Below are 11,046 nucleotides of genomic sequence, written 5' to 3'. Positions count from 1 at the left end.
AAAAAAAAAAAAAAAAAGCTAAGCCATGCACAGCTAGCCAACAGCTGACTCTGGCAGCAGCGATGGATCTGTGTGTGCTCGAGTAGTCGTAGCAGATGCTTGCACAATGTGTCCTTTCAAAAGCATGCCGTGACAGGAAGTGATCTCGCACACAGGGTGATCCCAAATTTAGTCATATCTCTGTGACAGGTGCAAACAACTCATGCAGTGGCCATGTTGTTTATGAATACACACATACACAAATACACATATGATCACTCTCCAGATTCATCCCACTCACATGACGCACACAAGCTCAGTGCCAAAGACTGTCTGTGTCGCTAAAATCTTCCCAGGATTCAAGACAATCAAACTGACAGGAGATGAATGCCTTCAAAGAAATCTTTCTTGTTATTTTTTTTCCTTTCATGGGCCCACCAGGATCTCCCCCAAAACAGCTGTTTAACTTAATATTTATGTCTTAATTAGGGCTGTCAACTGATTAAAGTAATGTGATCAATCACTTTGTCATAGTTAATGCAGTCATACTACTCTCCCTCACAAAAACAAGTCAATATTTCTGAAATGGTATCAAAATGCACAGGAAATGCAAGCATATGATATGATATAATAATTCAACAGTAAAACGACCAACGAGTCATAGTTTATGGATGTCATGTCACATGTGGTGTGAAGGTGCAGACTCGTGTACGCATTAACATTTCTATGCATGGCAGAGATTCACTCTTGGGTGATATTTCACTCCTTGAGTATCAATAATAATTTTATTTGACCATACTAAGAATGCAAATGACTTTACCTTTGCAAAATGTATCATCTGGGTTTCATTTATAAATGAATAACTTATAAAAAGGGGTTTTCAAAAATCACTCAGAACAGAAATTAAATTGTCAAATTATATACATGCTAACAGTTGCTTTAGAAAATGTAACATTGTTATACATTTAATCACAAGTGTTATATTTAAAAGCCCCATGTATAATTCAGTGTATAAAATATAAAATAAACTAATAAACAAAGTCTTGGATATATAGTCAGTGTATTTATATCCATTTTTTATCCATTCAGCTGTTCTGAGGTAGATGCAAGTGGCACCTGTGATCACTTACCTGCCTGTGCTCTCACAAATTATCTGTCATCTAAAAATGCAGCATTTCCCTGTTATCTATGCTCTGCTGTAAACCCTCGTGCCTTAAAGTTGAGCCCAGCCTTCCATACCTGGTTGCCGGACATTCGTGGCCCCCACAAAGCTGATGAGAGTGACATCAGAGGCACCCCCAGACTCCAGGGGAATGGGGTGCACACGGAAATGCTCCAGCATGTCAAAAATGGACTGGAACCAGAGATGCTGCACACGACACTGTCCATCCTCGTTCAGGGAGAGACGCAAGTGCTGGAAGAAAGATGCCAGAGCAGAAGGAAGAGATATTTACTCTATAAAGTGGTTTCGTAACACATACTGATATACTCCTCATCAGATGTACACTACCGCTCAAAAGTTTGAAATGAACAATTTTATTCAGAAAGGGTGCATTAAATTGTAGAGATGGACCGGTGGATTTTACCAACTGTGATAACTGACTGATAACATTAACATTAATCAGTAGACCTCTATTAAATTGTTATAAAACGGATAGTTCCGGTCCTTGATTCTGATTGGTTGAGCCACGTTCGAAACTGTTGTAAATTACTCTACAAACATACACCTTCGTTTACGTACCACTTTGTTGCAACCACAACGGTTTCTGAGGAACTACATGGTTTGGTGGAAGAATATGGTTTTTATTAATATCATTACACTTTATTTGCTCAGTTTTATTTTGTGAAACCTTACTACGTATATGGAATAACCGTTTTTACTCCGCTTCGCGTCGTGCCTAACAACGCCCCTTAGCTGTTATAAATTCACTGTAAACCACGGCTTCTTGGGGCTTATTGCTTTAATAAACATGTCAGTCTCAGTAAAGACTTTTATGTTACAATTTCTGTTTCAAATAAATGCTGTTTTTCTGAACTTTCTATTCGTATTTCTTTTCTATTCAATCCTGAAAAAAAAAAGTATTGCCGTCTAAAAATATTAAGCAGTTTATCAAGCAAACTTGATCAAAAAAAGACTGGTAAGAAGAAATGTTTCCTGTTCATCAAATAAGGATATTAGAATGATTTCTGAAAGTTCATGTATCTGGAGTAATGGCTGCTGAAAATTCTGCTTTGCCATCACTGAAGTTAATTACATATTTAAATGTATTCAAATAGAAAACAGTTATTTTAAATTGTAATTATATTTCATAATATCTTTCTTTTTAATCAAATCATTTCAGCATTGGTGAGCATATAAAAAAAACCAACTTACTGACTTCAAACTTTTAAATGGTAGTGTAAATAAACACCCCCATTCGCATTTACCTTTGCTTTGCCCTGAAAGTTGAAGGTAAGGACATACTCCCCACGCCTTGTCTCACTCTGCCGCACAAGGAACACTCCATGGCTGGCCATGCCGCCCGCCAGCACCAGCTGGGCCGCCTTAAGACGGGACAGTGTGCCGTGGAACCACTGACACTCACTCAGAGGATGTTCCACCGTCTCTGAAACAGAACCTTCAGAGAACAGGAATGACCCTGTGGAAAACAAGGAACAAACTGAATACCTCTGATCTTGGTCTATGATAAGCATTGATGTCAGTAGCTGGGATTCCATCTGTGTACACTATATGGAGATTGTATTGGGACACCTGACCATTACACCAACAGGGACTTTAATGATATCGCATTCTAAATACATAGACATTAATATATGGCAGCTATAACGGCTGTTTGTCCTTTTATCCAGTACAGCATTTGTGAGGTCAGGTGCTGATGTTGGACGAGAAGGTCTGGCTCAAAATCTCAAAGGTATTCGATTGGGCTAAGGTCATGACTCTGTGTGGGGGCCTAGCCTAATCTCTCAAAAACAGCTCCATACCATTATCCCTCCTCCAGACTTTACAGTTGGCACAATGTCAGGCAGGTAGTGTTCAGGTACCGTCAGGTATCTGCCAAATTCAGACTTTACCCATTAGATTGACAAACGAGAAGCGTGATTCGTCACTCCACAGAACAGGTTTCCACTGCACCAGAGTCCAGTGTCAGCATGCTTTATGCTACTCTATCTGACGCTTGGCATTGTACTGGGTGATGCGAGGCTTTCATGCAGCTGCTCAGCCATGTAAACTCATTCAATGAATCTCCTGCTGCACAGTTTTTGTGCTGATATTAATGCCAGTGGACGTTTGGAAATCTTCAGTTATGAAATCAACAGAACGTTGGTGACTTTTACGCACCATGCACCTCAGCACGCCTCTCTATGACTTTACGTTGTCTTCTGTTTCATGGCTGCTGCTGTTCCTAAACGCTTAAACTTTTCAATAATACCACTAACAGCTGACCATGGAATATCTAGCAGGGAAGAAATTTTATGAACTAATATATTGCAAAGGTGGCATCCCATTACAGTACCACAATATTCTTCAGAACGACCCATTTTTTTCACAAATGTTTGTGCAAACTGCATGGCTAGGTACTTGATTTTATACACCTGTGGAAATGGGTCTAATTGAAACACTTAAATTCTATAATTAAGAGGTGTGTCCCAATATTTTTGTCCATATAGTGAATTTTTATCTGGACTTTGCAATACCGGATAAAAAAAAAGATGAGCCATGCTACTAATTAATTTGCTTAGAGAAGACAATGGATTATCGAAAAAGGAAAAAAAAACATGGCAGACAGCATACGTCACGTTATTTTGATTAATAATTACCATGTCAAAAAATTCTTAAAAACAGAAAACATGCATGGATGTCATTCACACTAAGATCAAAAAAAGATGGAATTAGAAAATAAATAGGTGAATTTTTATTTCATGCTGACTTTATTGAAATGGCATCAATGTCTTTCCTTGTGGCTAAAATGATTTTTATTTTGGAGCCAACTACGTAATTTTGTTTAACATGTGGGACAGGGATTCTGTTTTATTAGCAAATTGTTTTCTCAATATTCCTGTTTTTTCGCAGAAATTAAGCAAGCAACTTGGACTGAAACACTGACTTCTGTGCCCTATTTAATCATTAAATGTTTACAAATGCATTAAAATATTAACAGGATTAGAGTAACATAGATGTCATCGTGGTCTCTACTAAAATGTGTGTGCGTTTCGCACAGTACAGCACCTGTGGCATCAGGAGTTTCAGCAAAAGGTGTGCCAAGACCAGCTCCGCCCCCACCAAGCAGTCGACTGTCTGATTCATCAAGAGGGGCACGGGGTGGCAACTCAGGAGGTAGAGGCTCCAGCTGGGGAGAACCACCAACTCCACCATAGCACACTATAGTGAAAACACATCAAATAACTCGTATATCACCATCTGTAGTTACTGATAAACATTTGTATTCATTTTTATAGTTAAATATAAATATTTTAATTCAGAATCAGATGTTTTTAAAGCCTGTTAAACACAAAATTGCTCCCCTCTGAGTTTTGTGGGCTGATTCTAGCACTGGCAAACATCACGTAAGCACATGTCCCATTACACATACTGTCCTGAATGCAGCTGACCACATCATGGTGACATCATCTCCAAACGCTTACCTTGAGACAGGCGGGCATTGAATTCTGGCATACCACTGAGGTCGGTGAGAGCACTGCCACACACTCCCTCAACATCCTCTTGCTCACTGATGAGAAAGGTCAAGGAGTACATTTGAGATCTGAGTTTTGATTGTCACACATGCAAGCAAACTACTAAGTATGATCTTGTTATAACCTTTCAATATACATTGTGCTTTCATCTTTTAATGATTCGAAACATGAAGACTTACCTCAAACAAATGGCGTTTCTGATGTCACTAAGCCAAGCTCTCATCTGAACCGCATCTCTGGTCTCGATCACGTACTGCACCTGACCTTCCAACTGAGAAAACACAAAGAGATCAAATGTGTGGATAAGCAACCTGTTCATTTTTTAATGATTTGGATCTTTGAGAAGGGTGTTACAACACAGGACGTAACTGAATGCAAAGTGACGTGCAATCACAATTTTGAATAAAATATTTAAAATTCACCAAAGATTTTTTTTAGATTCTATTTGCATAAAAATATATTTAGTGCTTGTGAACACTTTATTGCTTTGTAACCACCAAACAAAAAGCTTAATTTCTAAAGCAATAGTCATGAAATATGTTTTAAGTCATTTACAACATACATTTTTCATCTTGTAATGTATCTATACAACAAACTGAGAAGGGATGTTTAACAAAAGCAATTTAATGATCAACAAAGCTCATCAAACATGCCATATTTGTGCACAACCATTAATGAGACAGCAGATGACAGTGGCATCAACATCTTTATTACATATGTAAAGTAAAGTTAGGGTAAAGTTCACACATCATTATTGCAGATTTGACTAACTACTAAAGACAAAAATAGAGGTGTGCTGAAGTACCTGTAGAAGGAAGGTGTTCTCTTTGTCTGGCACCTCTATAGCTGTAGTGCTCCTCACATCAACAATCGAGCAGCATGGGACAGTCAGTCTGGGCTTGGAGGACTAGAAGTATTCAAAAACATCAAAATAAATAAATGATTTATAACTTAAACTATAATAATACAAATGACTAAATACATATACATACACTACTCTTCAAAGGTTTTGGGTCAGTAAGATTTTTTACAAGAAATTAATATTTTATTCAGCAGGGACGCATTAAACTGGTCAAAAGTGACAGTAAAGGTATTTATGACATTATAAAAGAACAAATAACTGCTTTTCTTCTGAACTTTATATTCATCAAAGAATCCTGAAGAAAGATATCACAGTTTCAACAACAAAATTAAGCAGCACAACTGTTTTCAACATTTATAATAATAATAAATGTTTCTTTAGCAGTAAATCAGCATATTATAATGATTTCTGAAGGATCATGTGACACTGCAGACTGGAGTAATGATTGCTATGAAAAAAAAATCAACTTTCCTAATGGAGGAATATATTACATTTCAAAATATATTCAAATAGAAAACAGTCCCTTTAAAATATAATATTTCACAATATTAATGTTTCACTATATTTATGATCAAGTAAATGCAGCCTTGGTGAGCATTACAAGATTCAAGATTTTTTATTTGTCACATACATGGTTATATAGAGACTATACGACCAGCAGTGAAATTTTCAAAAACATTAAAACATCACATGACCTCAAACTTATGAACGATGGTGGTGCATATATAAAATGTGTAAATCTATAAGACAAATCTCACTCACCTTAGGTGGGATGTAAAACTCCAGGAAATACTCCAAACCTCCATCCCCTCCATCCTTATCTCGTTCTTTCAGAACTAGACGGCACTTGTGCCAACGCATACCCCTTCCATCTGCAGCTCCTCCCATGGCCGTGGGAAGTCCTGACGCTGTGCTGTCTGTGCCGTGGTGCAGCAGTCCAAAGGAAAATCCCGGGAACCCATGAGTGCTGGCAAACTCGTCCAAAGACGAGCACACGGTCACACCTCCCTCCCGTACCAGCCTGCCCATCTTCCTCGGGGCACCGATGCTGCTTGGTGGTAGCGCCGAGGGCGACACGGCTGAGGAAGGTGGAGCTGCGGCGGACAGAGTCGGCGGCGGTGAGCGAGACAGTCGCAGTTTCTCCAGCCGGTGACTCCATTTCTCCTTCTCCCCATCCCCATTGCTTCTCCGCCAGTCACGGGCCTCAGAGAGCGAGAGAGAGGTGGCGCTACTGGAGGATGATGGGGGCAATGAAGAGGACGAAGAGTGAGGGAGAGAGAGGGGAAGGGAGAGAGAGACAGGGAGAGAAGTGGGAACACCCTGCGAGGCGGAGTTCCTCTTGGCGTCTTGCAGGCCTGTAGTGTAGCTGTAACTGGAAGGAAGCGGGGCAGAATTACCCGAGATGCAGTTCTGAGGAGAGTCACTGGAGGAGCTGCGCCAGTGCAAGATGCCTCGCACGCTCCCTCGGACGCTGCGGCCCACGCTGCGCAAAGAGAACCGCTTTTTTAGTTTATTCTTAGAGTGACCCCCAATGGGTGTCCCATTGCCTTTTGACCCAAAGTTTGCTGGTGTGCTAGAGGGATTGGGGCATGTCGGAGTCTGACCTAGATCGGCTCTTTCCAAGGTCGTATCACCCTCGCCCTCATTGTCCCTTCCTACTACGTCCGTCTCCACCTCCTCTACGGTGACAGGCCCCACCCAGCTGTCTTCTTCTTCTTCCAGGTCTTTGTATCCAGGTTGGTTATGTTTGACCGCTATCCCCCTCTCCTCCCTCCGCCCATTATTCCCGCCCATAGAGGAAGAGCATGACGAGGAGGAGGATGGTGGGAGAATCTGAGAATGAGCATACGAGTCCTGAAATGTTCCAGCACTTTGGAATCGCTCCGTGCTGCAGCCCTCCTGGGTCGAGACCAGTTTGGGCGCAGCCTGCGTGTGAGTAGGCGGGCATGGGGTGGTGGCTTCTGGTGGCAACAGGGACGGAGATGCTGCGTCCTCCTCCAGCGATGTAACGTCGGGTTGGGCAACCCAGCTCACCGTTCCTTCCCTGCCGACACCGGTCCCCTCGAGCTCACTCTCGAAATGTCGAACAAATCTGTCGGTAAAGCGGCGGCAAAAAGCAGCTGCCGAATCAGGGGAGTAATGAGGGTTCTCCTGCAAGAAGGCCCGGAAATGCCGGGCAAAGTCACCGGCGGCTACTCGGGCGTGGAGCTCACAGAACTCGGTCCAGCTAAGGCAGGGAGACGGAGATGGTGTTGGTGTTTCAGATAACGATGACAAGGGCTGACTTGCAGGAGTTGGAGGAGGCAGTGGTGGGGGTCTTGTGGAGAGGGGCAACAGTGATGGAGATGGAGGAGAAGGTGATGGAGACGGGGAGGGTGGAAGGGGAGACGAATTAGCCGCAGCCCGTGGACTGGGCGGGGTTAAGAGGGAGCCGTTCATGACTAACAAATAAGAAATTTAAGACCAACCGATCATCAGAGACATCAGTGTCGTTGTGATCTATGCGTGTTTGGGGGGCGCGCGATCTGCTCATCAGGCTATGGTTTTACAATAGACATGAATTTGGAAAACCTGACCGGAAAACATGGCCTGAAAATTACTGATATTTGTTTTCCCCCATTTAAAGAAAATGATTTGACTTTGTAACGCCAACGTCTGTGCTCTAAAATAGTTCACATTCTACACAAAATGTGTAAATATATGTTCGGGGAATAACACTAAAACATGTCATGAGCAGCAGGCTGAGCTGATGGTGGTTCTCAGGTGATCTCCGGTTTTAAGGCTCTGCGAGGATTCTGTGGAAGGGATTTGTGACCTAAAAGTCAAATATAGAGGAAAAAAATTGACAAAATTAATACTTTTATTTTTGAAAAAATAAATAAATAACAAAGTGGTCTTAACAAACACAATTTATTTAAAACACAGAAATTATAACAACATTACAGTTATAGGGATAGTTCACCCAAAAATGAAAATTATATCATATTTACTCATCATCATGGTGTTACAAACCTGTATGAGGAGATATATGGCAGAATGACTACTTCCTTGGATAGAAGAATAATGCAATGAAAGTGAATGGAGACTGAGGATGTCTTTCTGCTTAACATCTCTTTTTGTATTCCACATAAGAAAGTCATACAGGTTTGGAAAAATCATGAAAATGAATAAATTATGAGTTTTTTCCCCTATCTATCTATAAAAACACAAAGTATATGTAATAAATAATAATAACTTCACAGTACATCTCTCTTGATCCAATGTGACTCCTGTCATTTAAAAAAAAATGAAATGTGTTCAATGCTCATTTATATTTTATAGAAATTTACATTACAATCGTTACAATGCTGTTCATAATATAGTAAGATGTTTAAGCCTAGATTCTGTTTTTAAGCACAAACGTGTCCTTAAAAAGTATGTCACATAAGGAAAATTGGCTTTAACAATTCCCACTAAGCATTTCATGAACATTATCAATCTAAGCACAAGCTTTGCAGCACTTCCAATGATGCAAATGTCATTCATGAAGGGTGTTGATGAGTTATGAGACTCAATACACCTGATATCTTAAGAACTCGCTGAGCGCTAATTTCTCATTTATATTATTAAAGAGCCACATTCAACCAAAAAATGGGAGCTTCTTGAGCATTTGAACCTAAACTAATCGAAACCAGTTAGGACGTTTTACATAAGCGGAAGATGCTCAAATGATGCTCATAAGCTCTGGTGATAACTCACCATCTTCAGGCCAGTGTGTAACGCAAGGCCAATGTAGTTAGATAGCTGTAAACACATCAAGCATGAATGCCTGTCATTTGCAATTACAATAAAATTAAGCGATATAAGAAACCATACAAGGCTTTACAACACGCTTCGCTTAACTAGCTGACTGAAAGAAGTTTAAGTTAATTGTCATAATAAGCTCTCATGCTGATAATGTCAACACACCAAGCTAACTCGGGCTAACGTAGCCAGTTAACTTTAGCTCATGAAAACGCTGGCTAAGTTAGTTTGCTAACGATCTCATGGAATAGAAACAAAATGTCAAATTAACTCACCTTTTTTGCACAAAAGACGCAATTTGTTCGGTGGCGTGAGTGAAATCCGAAAAAGTTTAAGTGCAAATGTATATTGAACAAGCCTCGTGCTAACTAGCTAGCCCAGCACTGCTAAAAAAAAAAGATCAAGTTTGAGCTGCTGGTTAGCTAGCTGGCTGTATTGCTAAGCAGGCAGTGTGTCTGCCAGTATTCAAATTACTATTCATTCCTCTCCGTCTAGCTGTACCCCGTTGATGCTAAACGTATTGATGAATCATATGGTATCTATTTATTCATAAGGGTTTTGCAACTGCTCTTGTTGCAGGTATATGAATATGTCTCTGCCTGCTGTCCCAATCAGTCTCTCGCGATACAGTGGGAGAGGGTGTAGGTTGGGGGACAGGGAGTGTTGGAGAAGGGGGATTTTCAATGGGAGAAAAAAAAACATCTGAGAAAGAGGGATGTGCACTTTTTGGAGAAGCCACATTGGACAGTTGTGTAAAAAAGTGAAACAAGGATGGATGTTGCTCTGATGGCTGAGTCATATATGGAGGCTGTAATACACAGAACTTGAGATTGCTTCTTGGTTATTCCAGTAAGAGAAGCTGTGCTCACTGAAAGCTATTCAGAGGACTGAGAAAATGAGAAATGCTATGCAAAATACAGATAAAATAAAACTGTTTAACCCATAATATTTTCATAATGTAATTTTGTGTATCTGAGTAGCTACATAATTTGTAAAAGATCTGATTTAATTTGACTCCAAAATCTCCTAACTGTAACTGTCCTGCAACAGACCTTTTTTTTTACCCCTACCATTTACGTCCTGTATCAGAGCGTGTGTTTCTGTGTACCCATGGAAAATTTGCAGGGAAACGTCAATAGAATATTCTGTTTATTTTTGTTTACATCAAAGAGGTAAGGAATTTGTGCTCTAAAGGGCAATAAAGCACAAATAAACATTCATTAGACTTAAGTACACCAACTAGGTTTAAAGTACACTTTCTTCTCCTCACACAGTAAACATTGCAGTCTCCCAGCAGAATAGAAGAAAAAAAAAGCTTATATTTTCCCACAGAATACTATATTCTTTAGCTTATGATGATGAGCTGGCTGTGACTTTAATGTGATGTGCATTCAATGTTAAATATAAAGATAAAAGAATGTTTCTACTATAGCATAAGACTCATTAATGACTTATTTTGATCATGATCTAAGCCATTGCATCTTTTTTCATATTTATGAGAACATTTCTTTAAATATTTAAATGTATTGTTTCAGATGAGAAGAATACCTGTGTAAATGCATTCTTAAATACTATAATTACATTGGTAATTTTTTAAAACCCGATTATGATGATGATGATGATGATTATTTACAAACCACTTTTGATCATTTTGGGAAACGTGTAGTTGGCTGCTTACAAGCAGTAAATGTGCCTTTCACTTAAAATGACCAGATCAAGAGAGATCC

General features: G+C 39.9%; 1 protein-coding gene across 5 annotated transcripts in view; it reads right to left on the bottom strand.

Moving 5' to 3' along the window:
• The window catches only part of LOC107552475 (SH2B adapter protein 1), a 12,801-nt gene extending 2,845 nt beyond the window's left edge, over positions 1-9,956 (bottom strand). For 3 of the 5 annotated variants that reach the window (XM_016234365.1, XM_016234360.1, XM_016234364.1), the window contains exons 1-9: positions 9,595-9,956; positions 9,275-9,319; positions 6,299-8,351; positions 5,480-5,581; positions 4,854-4,945; positions 4,624-4,709; positions 4,208-4,360; positions 2,407-2,618; positions 1,219-1,393 (exon numbers count right to left, since the gene is read on the bottom strand). In XM_016234365.1, coding sequence (XP_016089851.1) covers positions 1,219-1,393; positions 2,407-2,618; positions 4,208-4,360; positions 4,624-4,709; positions 4,854-4,945; positions 5,480-5,581; positions 6,299-7,975 — 2,497 coding nt within the window. In that variant the 5' untranslated portion in view covers positions 7,976-8,351; positions 9,275-9,319; positions 9,595-9,956. Of the gene's footprint in view, positions 1-1,218; positions 1,394-2,406; positions 2,619-4,207; positions 4,361-4,623; positions 4,710-4,853; positions 4,946-5,479; positions 5,582-6,298; positions 8,352-8,548; positions 8,635-9,274; positions 9,320-9,594 lie in introns of those variants that run through there. The other 2 variants (XM_016234361.1, XM_016234363.1) reach the window with 2 other exon arrangements.
• Positions 9,957-11,046: the final 1,090 nt, after the last annotated feature.

This window comes from Sinocyclocheilus grahami, unplaced genomic scaffold, assembly GCF_001515645.1.
Source record: "Sinocyclocheilus grahami isolate Dianchi unplaced genomic scaffold, SAMN03320097.WGS_v1.1 scaffold451.1, whole genome shotgun sequence".
In the NCBI taxonomy this organism is placed as follows: Eukaryota; Metazoa; Chordata; class Actinopteri; order Cypriniformes; family Cyprinidae; genus Sinocyclocheilus; species Sinocyclocheilus grahami.
Note: the sequence above shows the minus strand (reverse complement) of the source record. Positions and strands in the feature narration are given on the sequence as shown.